Source organism: Sapajus apella, unplaced genomic scaffold (assembly GCF_009761245.1).
Source record: "Sapajus apella isolate SASKATOON/1434 unplaced genomic scaffold, GSC_monkey_1.0 scaffold53, whole genome shotgun sequence".
Taxonomy (NCBI): Eukaryota; Metazoa; Chordata; class Mammalia; order Primates; family Cebidae; genus Sapajus; species Sapajus apella.
The window spans coordinates 14,810,297-14,832,045 of record NW_022436993.1 but is presented as its reverse complement, the minus strand read 5'-3'; the positions used below and the strand labels follow the sequence as shown (position 1 = coordinate 14,832,045).

General features: G+C 49.2%; 1 protein-coding gene across 5 annotated transcripts in view; it reads left to right on the top strand.

Moving 5' to 3' along the window:
• CAMK1D (calcium/calmodulin dependent protein kinase ID) overlaps nucleotides 1–10,910 on the top strand; it is a 462,154-nt gene extending 451,244 nt beyond the window's left edge. For 3 of the 5 annotated variants that reach the window (XM_032244053.1, XM_032244056.1, XM_032244055.1), the window contains 3 exons: nucleotides 231–318; nucleotides 1,886–2,003; nucleotides 4,707–10,910. In XM_032244053.1, the coding sequence (XP_032099944.1) occupies nucleotides 231–318; nucleotides 1,886–2,003; nucleotides 4,707–4,825 (325 nt within the window). In that variant the 3' untranslated portion in view covers nucleotides 4,826–10,910. Of the gene's footprint in view, nucleotides 1–230; nucleotides 319–1,885; nucleotides 2,008–4,706 lie in introns of all 5 variants that reach the window. The other 2 variants (XM_032244054.1, XM_032244057.1) reach the window with 2 other exon arrangements.
• The last annotated feature ends 10,839 nt before the right edge of the window (nucleotides 10,911–21,749 follow it).

Below are 21,749 nucleotides of genomic sequence, written 5' to 3'. Positions count from 1 at the left end.
GTCTGGGGAGGGTACAGAGTGCAGAGGCTGAGATAGGACTTTGGGCTGAGGGCAGTAGAATGGGTGGGTTTAGGGAGTGGCCAGGTGATGATGACATCAGCAGCCTGGAAGGGCAGTAGCCAGCCACACTGTCGCCAACCGAACCTCGGCTCTCCTGAGGCTAGGGTAAGACCTCCGCTCGTGAGACGCAGTGTCAGGGCTGGGAAAAAGCACCTTTGCCTATGTTTCAGGATTGCTGGTGACACGGCCCTCAACAAAAACATCCATGAGTCTGTCAGTGCCCAGATCCGGAAGAACTTCGCCAAGAGCAAATGGAGAGTAAGTCTGGGGCATGTGAAATTCCCTGTGGATTAACCCCTCGTGACACTGGCTCTCCAATGGGAGTAGTCCTGAAATCCCCAGAACCTCACATGAATAATTTTGATAATTTTAACTGCTAGTAATAAAGACTTAGAGGGAATCTTGTGGTGCAAGAGGGATGGAGTGTGTGATGAAACACTTCCCCTCCATGATGAGAAACAACAATACCAGCTCTTCCTCGTCTTCTGTTTCTCGGAAATTGGCCGGGTACAGTGGCTCACGCCTATAATCCCAGCACTTTGGGAAGCTGAGGCAGGCAGATCATCAGGTCAGGAGTTGGAGACTAGCCTGGCCAACATAGTAAAACCCGGTCTCTACTAAAAATGCAAAAAAAATAGCCAGCCGTGGTGGCACACATCTGTAATCTCAGCTACTTGGGTGGCTGAGACAGGAGAATTGCCTGAACCCAGGAGGTGGAGGTTGCAGTGAGCTGAGATCACACCACTGCACTCCAGCCTGGGAGACAGTGCGAGACTCCATCTCAAAAAAAGCAGGAAATCTGAGTTGAGCTCATCAATGTTTCCTGATAAAAGTTTGACAGATTTAAATCATAGAGGTTTTGTGATCATCTATTGATTACCTAACTTCCTAATCTACTGATTACTTGACCTCCCCTCCGTGTTCCAATCAGCATGAGTAATTGGAGCTGACTATTTTGCCATGAGGGCTAATGGTGAAAGACAAGACCCTAACAAAATTAATTTCACTGGCTGGCCTGCTTTGTTCAAAGGAAATGTTATTATTAGGTTGGTGTAAAAGTAATTGCAGTTTCTTCCATTAAAAGTCATGGCATGCTGGGCACAGTGGCTCACACCTGTAATCCCAGCACTTTGGGAGGCCAGGGCAGGTGGATCATGAGGTCAGGCGCTCCAGACCAGCCTGGCCAACATAGTGAAACCCTGTCTCTACTAAAAATACAAAAATTAGCTAGGCATGGTGGAAGGTACCTGTAATCCCAGCTACTCTGGAGGCTGAGGCAGGAGAATTGCTTGAACCTGGGAGGTGGAGGTTGAAGTGAGCCAAGATGGTGCCACTACACTCCAGCCCAGGTGACAGTGCGAGACTTCGTCTCAAAAAAAAAAAAAAAAAAAAAAGTCACAGCAAAAACTGCAGTTACTTTTGCATCAGCCTAAATATTTCAGACAAAAGTACCAACAATAGGAAAGTAAAAACTCATTTCAAATCGAACATTGTAAGGTATTCACTATAATATGCCTTGTATTCTAAAGGTCACATCTTTTAAATCACAGAGAGAATTGTTTACATTTATTCTATGTAGTTATGATATTTGTGATATCAGAAGAAAACTATTTTAAGTCTCTAAAATATTTAGTTGGGGAAAGGGTTTAATAAATCAGTGGACTTCCGGAAGAAGGCACAACGTAAGTTTTCTTTCTTGAGTAGCACGAGAATGACTGAAGGAATTTGAAACACGTAGGCTAACGTGATGAGCAAGGAAACACTGTTGTCATCTTTTCTGATTGTCTGAAATATTGATCTGCTTTTTTCCTTCCTGAAACTGCAGCAAGCGTTTAATGCCACGGCTGTCGTGAGACATATGAGGAAACTCCACCTTGGCAGCAGCTTGGACAGTTCAAATGCAAGTGTTTCCAGCAGCCTCAGTTTGACCAGCCAAAAAGACTGTGCGTATGTAGCAAAACCAGAATTCCTCAGCTGACACTGAAGATGAGCCTGGGGTGGAGAGAGGGGAGCCGGCCTCTGCCGAGCACCTCTTGTTTGCCAGGCACTTTCTGTACTTAATCCCATCTAATGCGACCTTAGGACGTTTCTTTAAACCTAAGCATTGGGCCGGAAGCAGTGGCTCACACCTGTCATCCCAGCACTTTGGGAGGCCGAGGCCGGCGAACCATTTGAGTTCAGGAGTTCGAGACCAGCCTGACCAACATGGTGAAACTCCTGTCTCTACTAAAATATAAAAATTAGCCAGGTGTGGTGTTGGGTGCCTGTAATCTCAGCTACTTAGGAGGCTAAGGGAGGAGAATCACTTGAATCCAGGAGGCGGAGGTTGCAGTGAGCCAAGATTGCACTACTACACTCCAGCCTGGGTGACAGAGCGAGACCTCCTTTCAAAAAAAAAAAAAAAAATCATTGAAAACTCACAGAACCCTAGGAATCACTATTTCCATTTACAGTTGAGAAATCCAGGGCTCGAGGTCCTCGCAGCCATGTCTGTCTGGATAAAGGCCTGGACTCCTTGTTTCCATCCTTCCCTCTGATTTACCTCTCATTGTGCAGTCACTCTTGTGGGTTGAGGAAGGGACAGCAGAGCCTCAGGACAGCCTGCTGTCATTGACTTCTATAACATACATTTTGGATGCAGACAGTTTGAGCTCATTTATATGAAGTGCATCGACTTTGCAATTAAAGTAACAGTATTTCATTGTCCATCTTTGCATGGACTTTCCATCATTGAAGGCTCATTTACACTCCCTTTATTTCTGTCCCCAACTCCTCCACTCTGTAGAAAGAATCTCTTCTTTGGCCCTTCCTGTGGGTCCGCTCCACGTCGGACCAGTGGCCCTGGTCTCCCTAGCCATGGAGCAATCCTGCAGCCTGGTCTCGCCCTGGGCATCATGCTCCTTCCCGTTTGGCTCAGGAAATGATTCCCTTCCTCTCCAAAAAAATGTTCCCATCTCATTTGGGCCATCCAGCCCTTACATTTTCCCAAGAAATTCTGTGAGCATCCCCCTGGCACACCATAGAGCCACACTTTCCTTTCACCCTGAATCTTTTGCACCTGGTTGAAGGGAAGCCCGAGGTAGATCATTTTTTTACAGATTCATATACCGGCATTGACAACGAAGCCCTTTGGGGTCATTCCTTTCATGGCTCTCCCTGTGTCTGAGCTCACAGATTCCCTGGAGGGCTGCACCATGGAGCTCAGTCACGTCAAGGCCTCCCATGTCAAGGCTTCTGATGCCTGGACATCCTCTGGGGAGGGTGTTAGCGCAGCCTGTGAGGAGCTCCACCAGCCCAGGGGACTGCTGAGTTCACACAGGAATACGTGAACAGCCCTATTCTTCCTTTCCTTTTTCCTTTCCTTCTTTTTTCCTTCCCTTTCTTTTTCTTTCCCTCCTCTTTTTTTTTTCTTTTCTCTTTTCTTTCTTTCCTTTGTCTTTCTTTTCCTTCTTTCTCTTTCTTTTCTTTCTGTCCTTCTTTTCTTTTCTCCTCCCTCCCTCCCTGTCTTTCCTGTCTTTCTTTCTTTCCTGTCTTCCCCTTGCTCCTTTCCCTTCTCCTTTTCCCTCCCCACCTTCTCTCCTCTCGTCTTTCTCTCACTCTCTGTCGCACAGACTGGCGTGCAGTGGCGTGATCATGGCTCACCATTGCAACCTCAACCTCCTAGGCTCAAGCGACCCTCCTGCCTCACCCTGTTGAGCAGCTGGGACCAGGCATGGACTGCCATGCCTGACTAATTTTTGTGTTTTTTGTAGACCCCGGGTTGCCCCAGCTGGTCTGGAACTCCTGAGACTCAAGCGATCTGCCTACCTTGGCCTCCCAAAATGTTGAGATTACAGGCGTGAGCCACCATGCCCTTATTTCAAAGGGCTCTGTGTCACAAAATGCTTTCTAGCCAAGAGTACACACAACACACCAGGGGTAGGAAGGGAGTATCATTCTTTATTTCTTCTTAAAATACCTACGTTACAGAGCTATGATAAAAAGAGAACAATGTGTATGATGACGCTACGTCGTCAGCAGTAGCCTGGCGCCTGGTACGTATTAAGAGCTGAAACGTCATGTACCACAGTAGTGAAAACATGTCATTTTCAAATACAAAGTAGTTCAAATTATACAGAGCAAAGGAGAGGAGAGGTCTAAGAATAAAGCATTTTGAACACATCTCAGAGGCTTTCCCACAGGTAGGTAAAAATAGAGAGTCACATATGGATAAAAATTTGCCCCCCCTCCCCCACCCACTTGTCAGGCACAGTGGCTCACACCTGTAATCCCAGCACTTTGGGAGGCTGAGGTGGGTGGATCACAAGGTCAAGAGTTCGAGACCAGCCTGGCCAACATGGTGAAAACCCAACTCTCCTAAAAATACCAAAATTAGCTGAGTGTGGTAGTGTGTGCCTGTCATCCCAGCTGCTCGGGAGGCTGAAGCAGGAGAATCGCTTGAACCTGGGAGGCAGAGGTTGCAGTGAGGCAAGATCATGCCACTGCACTCCAGCCTGGGTGACAAGAGTGAAACTCCACCTTCAGGGAAAAAAAAATGTTTGTCCCCACTATCTCCCATAAACCCAGCCCCTGTGACGCCTGGCAGTGGGAGTGGGGTGAGAATTTGCCTCTGAAGCTCTGAGGTCCGCTTCTGCTGTTCCCTGCAGGTCTGGCACCTTCCACGCTCTGTAGTTTCATTTCTTCTTCGTCGGGGGTCTCAGGAGTTGGAGCCGAGCGGAGACCCAGGCCCACCACTGTGACATCAGTGCACTCTGGAAGCAAGTGACTGGCCCTGGAGGTGGGGCCAGGGGGCAGGGCTGGGAAAGGGGAGCCCCAGGGTGGCCAGTGCCACGGGCCACTCCAGCGAGACCCCACCTTGCATGGTGCACTTCCTGCGTAGGACTGGAAGACCGAAGTTTTTTTATGGCCATATTTTATACTGCAATTCTGAAGTGTTCATTTCTCACAAACTGTACTGACTCGAGGGGCGCTGATTTCATAGGATCTGGTGCTGTATATACAAATCTTGCAAAGCTCGAACTGAACGGACCTTCTTCTTCCTCTCCCCCAACGCCGTCCTTCCCACTCTTCTCAGTGTAGGTGACCGTCTACGGTGTGTTTTTTCATTCATGACAAAAAACAAGGTTTCAACTGGATTATTTAAATATTGGTAAATATTGTGCATTAGGGTTTGTTTTTCCTTTAAAGAAGTATGTCCTTTGACTCTGTCGCTCAGTTACGTGACCTGTATCTCCTCCTCTTCAATAGTGGTTTTATGTTAACCTTTAAGAGATTTGTTTTTCCTCCAAGGAGAATTTAAAGGTATTTTTAAACATTCGAAGAAGAGGATCAAGAATCGGTCCGAGGCTAAGAGTGCGCTTGACTCATGTTCCTTCTCTCTCTCTCCTTTCCTTGGCGGGCGAGGCCCCTCCGTTCTGCAAAGCTGTCTTGTCTGCAGGGGGCTTTGGTGGGATTATGCACAAAGCCTTCGCTGGTAACCCATCCCACAGAGCCCTCACCCACCAGAGACCCCAGAGGCCTCTTGCTATCAGCAGTCAGAAATAAAGAAGCCTGCTCCCTCCCCGGAGACCCAGGGCTCAGCTTCGCAGGCCAAACTTGCTGTGAGTGAGATGCCCACACTGCAGAGACGTAGGAGTGTCCCTTGCAGAAGGAGCCAGCTGCCATTTGGTTGAAAGTGGGCCCATACACAACCCTCATTTCTCACGAGAGGTAGCAGATGAAAGCTCAGCTATGCGGTTCTCAAATTCATCTCTTTCTCTGTAGTTTTTTAAAAATGCGTTTCTAATCTTACCCTTCACATGGCTTCCAACACAAAGTTCTTTCTCCACATTGTTACCCTCATCTCACATGAATGTTTTCCAAAGGAAGGAAGGGAGGGAAGCGGCCTTGGCAAAGGATCCATTCCTGGTAGTAAGGAGAGGGGCCTGCCAGGCTAATAGGACTCGCGCTGTGGCCAGAGACCACGTCCGCCAGACCCAGCCAGTGTCTGAAGGCCTCCCACTGATCCGAGGAGCCTAAAATCAAAGATACACAGTGGTAGGGTCACCAAACGCCCCGCTTGCCTGAGACTGAAGGATTTCTCAGGCTGTGAACATTTCATGCTAAAACCAGGACCATCAGGGCAAACCAGGCGACGTTGTTGGCCCTTGTGGTGGGTAGGGTGCAGGAGAGAGCCAGGCAGTGTACAGCCCAGGGAAAGCTGCGTTTCAAGGAGGCTGTTCTGTAGAGCCAGGCACATGGCTTCAAGTGCCGGTCCTGCCTAGTGTCCCCCGCTCAGCCCTCAGGCCAATCCAATGCCTTGAGCCCACCAGGGTGTCCCAGCAGGTCTGCCTCATTACAGCCCAGCGACGCTGCTGGCTGTGTCCTCACATCCTTCTCCTGTGGCTGGCCTGTCCTGGGAAGTCTTTGTCACTTGCACACCTTTGCCTATGTCCAGGCTGAGTGTTGAGTGATGCCCCCCTCCATCCTCCCTACACACATGCACATGCACGCGCGCGCACACACACACACACACACACGCAGTTATGAGGCACGGCAGCTCCATCCCGCTCCCTGAGAAGGCAGCACAGGCACAGATGAGAGCAGTTGGGAAGACAGGCAGCTGGTCTACCCTGTCTCCGCACGCATCACAGGTGTGCCACGGCTTGGCAGGAATTCTGCATGGCATCTGCCGCACATGCTCACGGAGTGAAAAATTAAACTGTCACTCTTCAAAATCTGTAAAAAGCCTGGAAAAGTCTGTAAGATGACAATAGACTAGTTCAGAGTCAGGTGTCGCCTGAGTTGGCCATGCAGTGAATGAATATTATAAGTGATATTGGAGAAAACAGGTGTCTCTCCAGAGCTTCACCAGGCAATTGCTCACTAACAAGTGTCCTGGAAACATTCGAGTTCATACAGTGCAAGACAGAAAGTAAGAGAAGGCACTGAAAATGCACCCGAATCCGGTACCTAGGATGAGTGCGTGAATAGTTACGAGTAGCCCTTTGTGCTGTATACAACCATTTGCATTCAGAAAGCAGTATTGGAAGCAAGTTCCATTATTGGTGATTGAAGTATTTTCAGGAGCTGATACATGTGCTGCGTGTTATATGCACTTAGCTTGAAAGCATCCCTTACCCAAAAAGTGCAGAAGCCCTGAACAGTGTGGGCCGTGGTCCAGGTGCCCTCTCACTGCTCCGGTCAGTTCTTGGCCATGCTTGGCCTGTCACACCCAAGGTCTCAACAACATTGTGCGAGGAAACAGTGACTGGTTTCAGCCCAAGGGTCGACTGCTGAGCATGACATCAGGAAGCCTGTACTGTCCTGATGCCACCAGGCTGGGGTTAATATCCTATGGTTTTAGAAAGAGAAGAGCCTTTGTGCTTTTGAGAGTGTTCTCATGGTAAAAAGATAGAGGTTGTCTTTGCCCAGCACTGGGCATGAATTGTTTTATAAAACAGGAAGAGAACCCGGAATGTGCCTTTTTGAAGGTCTGACCAATGGGGTCATAGAATCCCAGGACCCTCGCCAATGTCAGTTTCCACTCACGGCAGCTGAGGGCTTCGACATGCACCTAGAGTGCTGGCCGAGGCTAAGGGTGGATGTCTGGACCCCATCGCAGGCTTCTTTCCTGAGCCCAGGTTCCTCATTCGGTCCCTGTCCCTTCTCAGAGCAAAGTGGATTCTGTTTTCCTCACTTGGAATAGTCAGTGTTGAAGTGGTGGCTTGGAGTGGCCTTTCTCCCAGGTTCCCTGGCTTCCAGGATCTTCATCTCATATGTGAGGCCGTAGGAGGAGTTTCCATTCATTGAGACACTCAGTGAGCGGGCACCAGCAGGCCAGCAGCTTGGCCCTCTTCGCAGAGATGGCTCTGGAGTCTGGGCAGCTCTCTTCCTCCTGCAGCTCGGCTTCCCAGGGGTCTCACGGGTTCGGAGCCTCAGCATGAAGTGGTTCAAAGGCAGTTAGAGAGCTGAGGGGCAGGGCACTCAGGGGAAGCACAGCGGCTGCCAGAAGTCCTTGAGGAGAGACGGGGCCGCTGTGTTAGAGAAACGGCAGCCTGGGCCCGTGGATGGCTCTGGCACTGGGCAGTGGCTGGTTTTCACCTTTCCTCCTGCCCCCGCCTCCCCGTAGGAGACAAGAAAACATCATTCTCCCTCTTCAGGTCCCCTTTTGAAAGAATGAAACTGTGGCACAGCGTGCCATACTAAATCAAAAAAAGGAAGAGTGGCTTTGTGTTCTTCACCCTGGTCACAGTTCTGGTCACTTCCGGCATCTGCCCTTGAGAACGGGGTGCAGCCTTGGAGCCACCATTGGCCTTGGGGAGGGTCCCACTCTCCAGCTAGCGCTTCGGGTACTGTCCAGGATCCCGGCAGTCAGGATAGAACAAAAGATGATGGCTCCGCTGGCCAAGGCTGGGCTCATAGGAAACATCTGCAGTCGGATGAAAAGAACCTGGCCTGGGAGCCCTGGACTTGGCTTACCTACCCCATATCATGTCATCCTCCTCATCTGTCTACCCTAGTGTTCAACATGGCCTTGATGAATTGTGGGTGGCAGGGACACAAGCCAAGAATACCAGGCACACGGGGTCAGAGAGCCCCGGTGATCCTCTATGGCCAGTGGATTGATCCTCTCCCCTGTGACATGACAGCTAACGCAATTATCCCACTGGTTAATTTGCTGAGCATTTTTAAACAGAAGGGAAAGATGGCATCCCAGTGCAGGTAGACTTCATTTTTGAAAGCACCGTGGCCCCTTGCCTCTCCCTTGCCCCCAGAACCTTGGCCAGACTTGAGTCTTCGTTGGGGCGGCCACACTGGAATCATTGCTCAGGGGTCGTAGGCGGAGAAGCAGGGTCATGGGCTCGGCTTCAGCCAGCAGCACCCCCTGCTTTGCCGGATCTCACAAGCGCAAGACTGAGATTCCCTTGGATATGAGAAAGAAAGGCAAGGGCTGCTAAAGGGAAGCTCCTCCCATTTTTCATAAACAGAAATAAGATGTCCTCTTTCCCAAGTTGGCACAATCACAGCTGGCAAATGAGTTGAAGGTCCTCAAATTCAGCCAGTGCACGACACCTTTGCATGTTCTTCTGAAACTGTGCTTCCTCCCCATTCTGTCTACCCGCACTCTGTGAAGTCTGCCTTTTCCTTAAACACATTCCAGACCAAACACTGTTCAGTTTGTTTCAAAAAAAAAAAAAATGTATATACCTGTATGTGACCCACCACCCTTTGGAGGGGCACCTGGCCCTGGGCTGGGGCTGCAGGTGTGCCTGATGTTTGCAAAAGGTATTCCAGTCTTTCGATGTTCAGAATTGCAAATGTGGAGCTAGAAGAGCCGGAACAGACTCCTAAAAGGAGAGTTTCTTTCCCGAAGACTCCAAGAAAATGAGTGTGCCGATGAGTTAGCTTGACAACCTCAACTTTGGGGAGCAGGCAGGCAGTCTGAGGAAGGTCAGGGCCCATGCCCCACTCACCCGGCACCTGCTTGGTGGTCCCAAGTGGTCCCAGGGCATCACGGTCTGCAGCCTGGGCACCCAGTCCCACTGTGAAGTCAGCCCTGCATGCTGGCCGAGGCCCGGCCACCTCCCGATGCCTCCAGAGTCAGTGGGAAGAAGTCAGCCCTTCCCGGACTTCCCTGCCACCTCCCGATGCCTCCAGAGTCAGTGGGAAGAAGTCAGCCCTTCCCGGACTTCCCCGCCACCTCCAGCAGGAGCAGCTCGGCTTGTGGCTCTGGGAGCCCTGCTTTTGCAAACCCAAAAAGGCTGTGCATTTGGAAGCCAAACGCTCAGCATGCGGCTGCCGAGTCTGGTTTTGTGGACAAAGCAAACTGTGGAATGGCTTCTCGGTGTCTATATAAAGGAGCACGCGATCGCATTCACCCTTTGTACTCACACCGTTTCTGCATTCGCCATATCCATTTTTTAACCTTTTTGTCTCCAGGGAACTTCTTCATATGATTATTATGTCTTCTGATGATTTGCGATGTTATTTTACTTAAAGGTGATTTTATTTTCTTATGGACAGGAAAAAAGCAAATGAGAGGAGTTGGTTTTAGTCTTAGAGATCAGACTTCAGCACAGGCTGGGAAACCCCAAACTCTAGTTCAGTTGCTTCTCGGAGGAAAATCTTGGGCTAGACAGATTGAGATCCCAGGCTCTCCTGGAAGCCTAGCATTTCGGGGCACAGGGGCCCTGGGGTGTGGTTGGCAGCCAGGCTGCGAGGGAGCTAAAAAGGTACAAGAACATCAGCCTGGATGTTCATCTCCCAGCCCTGACGCCTGCCAGTCTCCTTCCGGGGGCACTTGGCCCTGTCAGAGGGACATGAAATGCTGTCCAAATGGTGGCAGAAAGGCAGTGATATTGCAGCAGAGTCTTTGCTTTGAAAGATGGGGCATCGTGTTTCAGAGAACATTTATCTTAGTCCCACGTTCAGGTGAGAAGACCTCAAAGGTACCCTCTGTCCAGAACAAACATTGGAACAACCTCTAAATTGGCTTTTGTCACCACACATAACGTAATCTCCCTTCTTTCAGCTCCCGCAGCAACAAGCATGCTTCCCAAAAAATGAGAACGTCAAAACCAGGAACGTCCCCGCACCTACTATTACCAGGCTTGCAATTGGTTCAATATTTCCATAAAAACATGTTTGTCCAAAAGAAGGGAAACTGTGCATTTATTCCATGCATGTAATAAACTCTGCAAGAAGTTTCACCCCCATAGGTTTGCGGCACTGCAAAATTGTTCATGGGTCTGTGTAGCAAATGATTCTCTGCCTTGACAATCATGTATACATATCAAGATTTCTATCGTAATGATAATGAGATTGATGACTTCTTGTTTTCCTCCAATAAAGACAACTAATCACCTTCAGATGTGCATTTTTTCTAGAATGAGCAGGACGTGGAGTTTCAGTGTTTCCATCTTTCCCCTGCTTTCTGAAGTTTGGATTTGAAGGAAGGAAAGAGTGCATTAGGACCCCCAAAAGTCATGGAGTCCCCCCTCAATATTTCATGTCGCCTCTGCAGTAAGCAGGAAGTGGCAGGGATTGAAGGGGCAGCGCATCTCACCTTTGGGGTTGGGGACAGGTGCCCGGGTTCCGTGATCACTGGACAGGAAGGCTCCTCCTTTTCCCTGCTCTTGCACAAGGTGGCTGAAGTGAGCCCAGGAACTCAAATCACACCAACTTGATATTCTGAAGTTGTATGGAGGAAAAGCCGATGCGGATTCCCAGGAAGCGCCTCTGAGTCATGGGTGGCTGGGCAGCCTCAGGCTTCAGCAGTACAAGCGCACTTTCTTCCCTTTCCTCGGCAGACCTGTATACTCAGTCCCCAAAGGAAGATTCTTTTCCAGGCAGCAGGCTGGCTGCTGTCTTTTGTGGGGGTTCAGGAGAAACACAGGAGGAGGAACTACAGTTCATAGCTCATCAAATGTCTCATGGGGATCAGGTCTGATGCCCAGACAGTTCTTCCAATCCAAACGGGGATTGTGTAGGGAGAAAAAAATGAATTGGACATGTGCTATAGAAATGTAGAATTAAAACTGTCCCACACAGCCAGCATCAAGTGAAAACAGCATGGATGAGCTTATTGAGAAAAGGCCAAGAGCTCGAAAGAAACGCAGTTCACACTGTCTGAGGTCTAGTGCTTTTGTGGTTGGTTCTTGCTTCTGTAGCCCAGACCCTAACGGTGCGTTGTATCAATACAAAGCTGTCATTCAGTGGGTGAATAGGCAAAGTCGTTAATGCAGATTTTATGGAACATAACATTTTGATGGCAAAAAGAGGTATAAATCGTGTGCACCCAAATCCCCCCGACTCTCTGCCCCCAAGGAAAGTGACCATGCCATTAAAATCCTCTTTCATAGGTCAGGCACGGTGGCTCACACCTATAATCCCAGCACTTTGGTAGGCCGAGGCAGGTGGATCACGAGGTCAGGAGTTCGAGACCATCCTGGCCAACATGATGAAACTCCATCTCTATTAAAAATACAAAAATTAGCTGGGCATGGTGGCACCCACCTATAATTCCAGTTACTTGGGAGGCTGAGGCAGGAGAATTGCTTGAACACAGGAGGTGGGGGTTGCAATGAGCCGAGATTACACCACTGCACTCCAGCCTGGGTGGGAGTAAGACTCTGTCTCAAAAAAAAAAAAAAAAATCCTGTTTCATAGAGGAAGATTCTGATAACAGAATGCTTTCAGTTCACCTGCGTGTTGGGCCATTTGACGGAGCTGGATGTGGTCTTAGACATGTGTATACGTGGCTTGGATCAGCGCTCTTCAGCTTAAGAAAGACTGAGCAAGAGGAACTGTGCCCAGCCTCATTTTTCACATACCTGGTTGCAACACCTGTGCCGAACCCACAGAATGTGCAATTCCCAAAAGAGCACTTTGCAATTACCAAGACAGAGTGTGTATATATCTGTATATGTACACATGTATATGTATATGTATATGTATGGTATGTGTACCATGTAAGGGCTTCCAGCTAAGGGAAGTGGTGAGGTCTGATTTCCAGTCCACATCCTACATGTCAAGCCATGCACCCTGGCTCAGGGGAAAAGGTGCTTTTTTCTTCATGTAGTTCATACAAAGGCACTATATGGGGACTGGCTGGTTGGGTGGGCCCAGCAGACCTGAGAACATTGGACTGTGAGCTGTGGAACAACAGGAACTTTTTATTAGGTTTTCAAGGCTGGAGAAGTCTCTAGCTAAGAGCTCAGAATCGAACAGGCTCTGAGGGAGTTCATCTGGCTTTTTTTGTTTAGGGATGTGCGAATTGAAGACTGCATTAGCCTTCAAAAAACTATCACTAAGGGGTTGGTACATATAAAAGCACTTTACAGAGCTTGATAGACACCACACTGCGAAAACGGCTTGGTCTCCCCATCTCCCTCAAGAAATCCAGGAAGTCTTCTTGCCTTTTATTCAGGATGATTGGCAGCAACGAAATGAGATCTCAGCGCCCTCAATCCTCCCTGATCTGTTTCCCCTACAGTCTCCCATCAGTGCCCTTCCACTGATTCCAGTCATAGCTTTCATTCATTCATTCCTTTATTCACTCAATATTTGTGAGCACCTATTATATCCAAGGGTTTTCATTCATGCTAAAGAAAACCAAAGTCAGTCTGATATGAATCCAACTCGCAAACACTGCATAAAGCAGGAAGCACTTGAGTTAAGCCAGGGAGGAAGGGGAGAGTTTAGACAGGAAGGATTTCATAGGAGCAATGTGAGGGAGAGCTTGGAGGCTGGGAATGCAGCCTTCAGGTGGGCTGAATGTTCATCAGGCCAGAGCAGAGGGTGTGAGCTCTCTGCGTGGGGGGAGAGAGGTTGGCTGGAGAGACACTGGAGTCATTGTCACCAACAATAACTTCTGGAGCTACCACCATCACTTTTACTGTGTCCTTGACACTGTGCCACGTGGATTCCGTTCAATGTCTCATTTCACCACCAGCCTCAATAAGGAAGGCACCCTGATTTTCCAAGTGGTTTCAGAAAGTTTTGATATTTACCCAGCTGTAGATGTGAGCAGAATTGCAAACTCATCCGTGATTGATTGACACCAAAGGCCATTCCGCTGTCTTGTGTCTCATGGCTTTGTGTGGGTCACTGAATTCCGAACTATGAAATTTGGACTTTTTATTTAGTAGGTGACTGGGAGCCACTGAAGATTATTGAGCTGAGTAGTGACATGATGACATCAGTTAACGTTTGGAACAGCACCGTTATTAGGGACCATTGTATTATCTCCAAGAGAAATTCATCTCCTGTAATAGCTCAGGCTGGCCTTACAGGAAGCCCAGTGAACCAGCACCTGCCGAGAACATACTCATTACCAAGGAACCAGCTTGTTGATTTTTTGACGTCTGGTTCCATTTCTCAGGAGAAATATCACAGAAGCTGGATTTCACTTAGAGTCAGAGATGCAGACAGTAATAGCACTGCTGGGTTTTGGCTTTCTTTTCTTTCTTTTATTTATTTATTTATTTAAAGACAGAGTTTTGCTCTTGTTGCCCAGGCCGGAGAGCAATGGCACGATCTTGCCTCCCAAGTTCAAGCTATTCTCCTGCCTCAGCCTCCCAAGTAACTGGGATTATAGACATGTGCCACCACGCCAGGCTAATTTTGTATTTTTAGTGTAGACAGTATTTCTCCATGTTGGTCAGGCTGGTCCTTTTTCATTTTGAAAGTTAGGAGGCCGAGGCAGGCAGATCATCTGAGGTCAGGAGTTTGAAACCAGCTTGACCAGCATGGTGAAACTCCATCTCTACTAAAAATACAAAAAATTAGCTGGGCGTGATGGCACATGCCTGTAATCCCAGCTACTCAGGAGGCTGAGGCAGGAGAATCGCTTGAACCTGGGAGGCCGAGGTTGCGGTGAGCCGAGATCACACACGCCATTGCACTCCAGCCTGGGCAACAAGAGCGAGACTCCATCTCCAGAAAAAAAAGTCTAACCCCTCATTCTGATAAATAGCTCCAGGAAGTTCGGTGAGTGCACAGAGTTCCAGCCCTGACTTGCAGCCTGCCTGCCATCCGCTTTTCTCCTCCAGATCACCCTCGAAGTTACTGATTTATTTTTAATAAAGCGCTTCAGATCTCCTGTGTTCTTCCAGCCTCCCCTGAGAGGAACTGTACTTAGCATGAGCTCATCTTCCTGGCTCTCCAGAAAGACTCAGTGGGCCAGGAAAAGGCAGTTGTTGATCCAGCAGTGAACCCTTTTTCTCTTGTCCCCTGCTGGTCCCCTCTCTCTAATACTTCATCTTCAACACTGTATTTTCTTTCTTGGGCACATCAGATCTACATTGTTCTGGGGGGTCTCGCTGGGTCAGGCTGTACATATCAGCAAGTGAAGAAAAGCTCACGAGATACTGAACCTCCAGTACCTCAACCCTGACCCAACCTGGCCCTAATCACGCATTAAAGTGCAGTGACTGGCCGGGCGCGGTGGCTCACGCCTGTAATCCCAGCACTTTGGGAGGCCGAGGCGGGTGGATCACCTGAGGTCAGGAGATTGAGACCATCCTGGTCAACGTGATGAAAACCCATCTATACTAAAAATACAAAAATTAGCCAGGGGTAGTGGCATGTGCCTATAATCCCAGCTACTCAGGAGGCTGAGACAGAAGAATCCCTTGAACTTGAGAGATGGAGGTTGCAGTGAACCGAGATCATGCCAGTGCACTCCAGCCAGAGTGACAGAGCAAGACTCTGTCTCAAGGAAAAAAAAAATAAAAAACCCCAGTGCAGTGACCAACTCCTCCAATGAGGACCAGCTGGTCCCCAACACAGACACGGGAGGACAGCTAACTTTTGCAGTAATCTAGCCCAAGCGGCTTGTCACCTGGTGCCCCCAGGAAGGAGACAATGCTTACTCCAGAGCTGACAAAGGCATTAAAGAACGCTGCAGGTGGGAAGGACTTCACCTCCCTCCTGCTCCCCCTGGGCAAAGCCCTACTTCCTCTGTGTGCTCCTGGCAGATCCCCACAAGCTGCCGCTGCTTCAAGAGCTGCAGCCCAGGGCTTCTCACGCTTCACCCCACAGGATCTTGCTAGATGGCAGATGGCAGATTCTGCTTGGGACCAGAGCATTTCTTTTCTTTTTTCATTTTATTTTTTGAGATGGAGTTTCACTCTTGTTACCCAGGCTGGAGTGTGGTGGTGCGATCTTGGCTCAGTGCAACCCCTGACTCCGGGGTTCAGGTGATCCTCCTGCCTCATCCTCCCAAGTAACTGGGACTACAGGTGTACACCAACATGCCCAGCTAATTTTTGTATTTTTGGCAGAAAAAATTCACCAGGCTTGTTGGCATATGCCTGTAGTACCTGCAGCTTGGGAGGTTGAGGCAGGAGGATCACTTGCTGGGAGGTAGAGGCTGCAGTGAGCTGAGATCGCACAGTGCACTCCAGCCTGGGTGACAGAGCAAGACTCTGTCTCAAAAAAAAAAAAAGAAAAAAATGTACAATTTTATCCCAGTTTTATAGATGAAGAAACTGAGGAACACAGAGATGAAATGACTTGTCCTAGTCACCACCAGTAAGTGGCTGTGGTGGGTTAAATCGTGTCCTCTGCCCTGAAATTCACATACTAACCCCTAATACCTCAAAATGTAACCTTATTTGGAAAGAGGGTCTTTTGGGTGGGCCTTAATCCAATATGACTGGTTTCCTTATAAAAAAGAAAAATGGGGGTGGGGGCGGGGGCACAGTGGCTCACGCCTATAATCCCAGCACTTTGGGAGGCCGAGGTGGGCAGATCACCTGAGGTCGGGAGTTTGACACCAGTCTGACCAATATGGAGAAACTCCATCTCTACTAAAAATACAAAATTAGCCGGGTGTGGTGGTGCATGCCTGTAATCCCAGCTACTCGGGAGGCTGAGGCAGGAGGATCACTTGAACCGGGAGGCAGAGGTTGCGATGAGCCAAGATCGCGCCATTGCACTCCAGCCCTGGCAACAAGAGAAAAACTCCATCTCAAAAAAAAAAAAAAAAAAAAAAAGAGGGACGGAGTAGGGAATTCGACCAGGAAACAGAAAACCACCAGGGGCTGGGGAGAGGCCTGCACAGGGACTCCCACAGGCATCAGAAAAAGCCCCCCTCACCAACACTAGCTCAGACTTCAGTGCTCCACACCTAGAGGAAATTCATTCTGGGGGCTTGTCACACCCACCTCGTCTGTGGCATCTCATTAGGACAGGCCCTGGCAAACTAACGCAGCGGCAGAGCTGGCACTCAGGCCAGCGCAGGAGCCCTCACCACGCCAGGGCGGCAGGCAGTGGCTTTGAGTCCTGCTCACAGGGACCCCCTCCACCCTTCTTCTTTCGCTACCCTGCTCTTTCTCGCTTCACTTCATTTTCCCCAATTTCACCATTTCTCTGTTTCTTCATTTCTTTCCATCCACGCCAGTTATCTATTGGATGTGTAACAAAATATTTAAAACGAAATGACTTCAAGCTTCAAACACGATCTCGCAGCTTCTGTGGGTCAAAAATCGGCGCACTTGGCTGGGTGCCTCTGGCTCCAGGAGGCTTCGAGGTTAAGGTCAAGCTGCCGTCGCTGTGGTTGCAACATCCCAGGACTCGGTCAGGACTGAAGGCTCTGCTTGCAAGCTCCCTCCACAGCCGGAGGGGACGGGTTTTGGTCCTCTTGACTGTGGGCTCAAGGGCCTTGGTCCTCTGTTCTCAATAACTGTGTGAGCCTCTTTATGGGGCTGCTCCCTAAAAGGCAGCCTGCCTTCCCCAGCCCGAGTGATGCAAAACGTAAAGGGTTAGGGTGAAGACAGAGGGCAGGTACCCAGCATGCCAGCCAGTCTTTTTAAAGCCTAATCTTGGAAATGATACCCCACTGCTTCTGCTGTGCTCTTTGTTAGAACAAAGTCAAAATTCAGCCCACACTCAAGGGAGGCAGTTACCCAGGGTGGGAACACCAGGAATGTGGGGCTCACCAGGGGCCTCTAAAAGGCGGCTGACCTCAGCATCGCCCTGCGTCTATGTGCTTGTGGCTGACCCTTGCTGGCCGCAGGGGTGGGGGAGCATGGGCTGTGGATCTGTGGTCTGTGTGGGCATGGTGAGCCCCAAACCACCCTGGGATAAAGCCACGTGATGCCAGAGAGAGCCAAGCTGTTCTCAAAGCGACATTCATCTCCTGTCTCTAAAGTCTTTTATTTGCTATAAGAATATAGCACAAAACACCAAAGCATTAGCAAACGTCCCCGAGGACACTTCAAGCTGCAAGAAACAACATTTCCTACGTATCCGGAGAAGCAGCTTGTAACTCATCAGAAAAAAAACAAGCTCTGGCCAAAGGCTTCCAGTCCAAAGGCACACGCCACCCACCAAAGGGTGTTAACGCATGCTCATTTATTTATTTTGAGATGGAGTCTCACTTTGTTGCCCAGGCTGAAGTGCAGTGGCGTGATCTCTGCTCACTGCAACCTCTGCCTCCCAGGTTCCAGAGATTCTCATGCCTCAGCCTCCCAAGTAGCTGAGACTACAGGTATGTGCCACTACACCTGGCTAATTTTTTTTTTTTTTAGTAGAGACAGGGTTTCATCATGTTGGTCAGGCTGGTCTTGAACTCCTGACCTCAGGTGATGCTCCCACCTTGGCCTCCCAAGGTGCTGGGATTACAGGTATGAGCCATGGCACCCAGCTTGATTCCCTTTTTAAAGAACACGTGGGTTCTGATGCTCCACAAGGAGGTGAGAACTGAGTTCTGCCCAGCAGTGAATGATTCTGAGAGCCATGCATGAAACCCAGGCACAGAGGCTGCCAGTTACACTGGATTTCCCTGAGGAGGAGCAAGGAAGCGCACCGGCAAAAGGTGCAGCTGGACCCAATAGAGGTGACCCCACCCTCCCCTGTGCATGCGCAAAGGCGTTCGCAGCTCCTGAAGTCCCCCACCCCCACCCCCAACCCAGGGAGTCGTCACCCAGCCCTGTGGCAGCCCGGGAGGTAAGTGGGAACAGCCTGCCCCTTCATCTCTGCCTGCACGCAGAAAGATGGGGCTCAGAGAGAGGAAGCTGGCGGCCACGCAACCCAACAAGACAAGAATTGGCAGCAGAAACCCGGCCAGGCAGAGGGCTGGAAGGCAAACTAGAAGAAAAATACAAACTAAGTGTTCCCTGAGGCCTCCTGGGCCAGTGTGGATATAGTGTCGCCTACAGGAGGTCAGCACAAAGACCCGGGGCGGATTGGGCTGTCTCTTCCTCATTATGTTCATGGCCAGACATCCAGCTCCCAACCCTCTGACCACCCTCAAACCCAGCCCAAGCAGGTGAAAACCTTGGGCCTCCGTCTCTCCTCCGCCTTCGCACGTGAGGCCTTTTTTATTCAACAAAAATTTCTAGGCCAGGCACAGTGGCTCAGGCCTGTAATCCCAGCACTTTGGGAGGCCACGGAGGGAGGATCACTTGAGTCCCGGAGTTCAAGACCAGCCTAGGCAACATAGTGAGACCCTCCTGTCTCTACAAAAAAAATAATTTAATAATTAGCCAGGTGTGGTGGTGTGTACCTGTAGTCCCAGCTACCCAGGAGTCTGAGGTAGGAGAATCTCTTGAGCCTGGGAGGTCGAGGCTTCAGTGAGCTGTGATCACACCACTGCACTCCAGCCTAGGCAACACAAGATTATCCTGTCTCATAACAAAAAACAAAAACAAAAACAAAAAAACACCCAGGCCAGGCACGGTGGCTCGTGCCTGTAATCCCAGCACTTTGGGAGGACAAGGCAGGCAGATTACCTGACGTCAGGAGTTCGAGACCAGCCTGGCCAACATGGTGAAACCCTGTCTAAAGGAATGCTTTAAGTTTTTGCCCATTCACTCTGATATTGGCTGTGCATTTGTCAGAAATAGCTTTTATTATTTTGAGATGCAATCCATGGATACCTAGTTTATTGAGAGTTTTTAGCATACAGGGCTGTTGAATTTTGTCGAAAGCCTTCTCTGCATCTATTGAGATAATCATGTGGCTTTTGTCTTTGGTTCTATTTATGTGATGAATTATGTTTATCAATTTGCATATGTTGAACCAGTCTTGCATCCCTGGGATGAAGCCCACTTGATCGTGATACTAGAAATAAAAGAAATAGCCGGGCGTGGTGGCACACACCTGTAACCCCAGCTACGCCGGAGGCTGAGGCAGGAGAATTGCTTGAGCTCGGGAGACGGAGGTTGCAGTGAGCCGAGATTGCACCACTGTACTCCAGTCTGGCCAACAGAGCAAGACTCTGTCAAAATAAAGAAATTAATTAAAATACTGGCTGGGTGCTGTGGCTCACACTTATAGTCCTGTCACTTTAGGAGGCTGAGGTGAGTGGATCGCTTGAGGCCAGGAGTTCAAGACCAGCCTGACCAACATGGTGAAACCCCGACTCTACTAAGAATACAAAAATTAGCCAGGCGTGGTGTTGGGCACCTGTAGTCCCAGCTACTCCGGAGGCTGAGGCACGAGAATTGCTGGAGCCCAGGAGGTGGAGATTGCAGTGATCCAAGATAACACCACTGCACTCCAGCCAGGGCGAAAGAGCAAGACTTTGCCTCAAAGCAAGGAAAAACAATCTGAGGACCTCCAATGTGTCAGGCCCTGTCCTAGGCACTGAGGATGGATACGGCAGTGGGGAGCACACACACCCATCCCACTTCACCTCAGGTCTTCCAGGCTTTTTCCGTGTTGGAGCTGCAGACACCATCAGACGGGCTGGACGCTGGCATCCACCATCCTGTGCAAAGATTGTTTCCAGGTTGAAGCAGCAGCAAGTGAGCTTTCTACTTTCCAGAGGAAGGCGGAACCAAACAGCCTTTCCCAGATGAGGGACTCCATGAACTTTCCCCAGACACCCCACACAGGCACTCAGATTAGAGTGCACTGAGAGGTCTGTTGCAACACTGCCTGGAACCTTCCAACACCACACATTGTCCAGCCATGTCTCATCACAAGCCAGAAACTCCCCCTGCTCCTCAAGCTGTCCCTCCCCGACATCAGCCACAGAGGGGGAGGCTGGAGACTGGGTGGTGGTGCCGGATGTGCCACTAACGAGCTCTGTGATCTTGCAAAGTTCATTCGAACCCTGTTCTTCTGTGTCCGGCTCATATAGTGAGGGGTTTGACAAGAAGATCCCCCGGGACCTGCTTGCTCTTTAAAACACTCTGGCACCCAGAGACAGCCCAAGTTCCAGTTAACAACTGCACTGAGCGCCAACACCCCTGCTGCATTTTGCTCTTTGCTTGCAAAAGGGTGTTGCTACGTCAGCCATACCCTGTTTGCTTCCTGACAAACATGGAGAATAGTCTCCGTTGAATCTGTGAATTTCAGGTTTTCTCGGAGTTGGATCCCAGCCCGGAGCAGGGAAGAGTGTGAGGTAAAACGGTTCGAATCGTCCTGAAATGCACATTTCCTGCAGTTTCTTTCCAAGTCTGGTGTTAAATGAGCAAGCTCAAATGTGAACATTAACAAGGATGACTCAGGCTTTGAGAATGTTGGTAGCACGACACTGGCTGTAAATAAAGGCAGTGAAGGGACTTTTCTGACCCATTTGTTGACAAAAGATGGTAAAACGCATTAATCTAGTTCAGGGATATCTAAACGTTTTTGTTGTGCATCCTTATGATAAAATATTTTTGAACATGTGTGTACTCTGAATATATGAATATTTATATTTCTGGAAATTATAGGCATATACTACACCTACTTATGAACATAGAAAACATATGCAAAGAAAGAAAATTAGAAGGACAAGACCAAGATGAAAGAAACTTTTCAATAAAACAAAATGTTTATCTTTGTTAGTGTGATCTTGGGTTTTGTTATTCTTTTAATTGCGATTTAACAGTTTGTATGCCAGGTGCAGTGGCTCATGCCTGTAATCCCAGCACTTTGGGAGGCCGAGGCAGGTGGATCACAAGGTCAAGAGATTGAGCCATCCTGGCCAACATGGTGAAATCTCATCTCTGCTAAAAACACAAACATCAGCTGGGCGTGGTGGCGCGAGCCTGTAGTCCCAGCTACTCGGGAGGCTGAGGCAGGAGAATCACTTGAACCTGAGCCAAGATCATGCCACTGCACTCCAGCCTGGCAACAGAGCAAGAATTTATTTCAAAAAAAAAAAAAAGAGTTTGTAATACAGCAATTTGAAAACCTAATTTTAAGCCTAATTTACCTAAATTCTTTCTTTCTTTCTTTCTTTCTTTCTTTCTTTCTTTCTTTCTTTC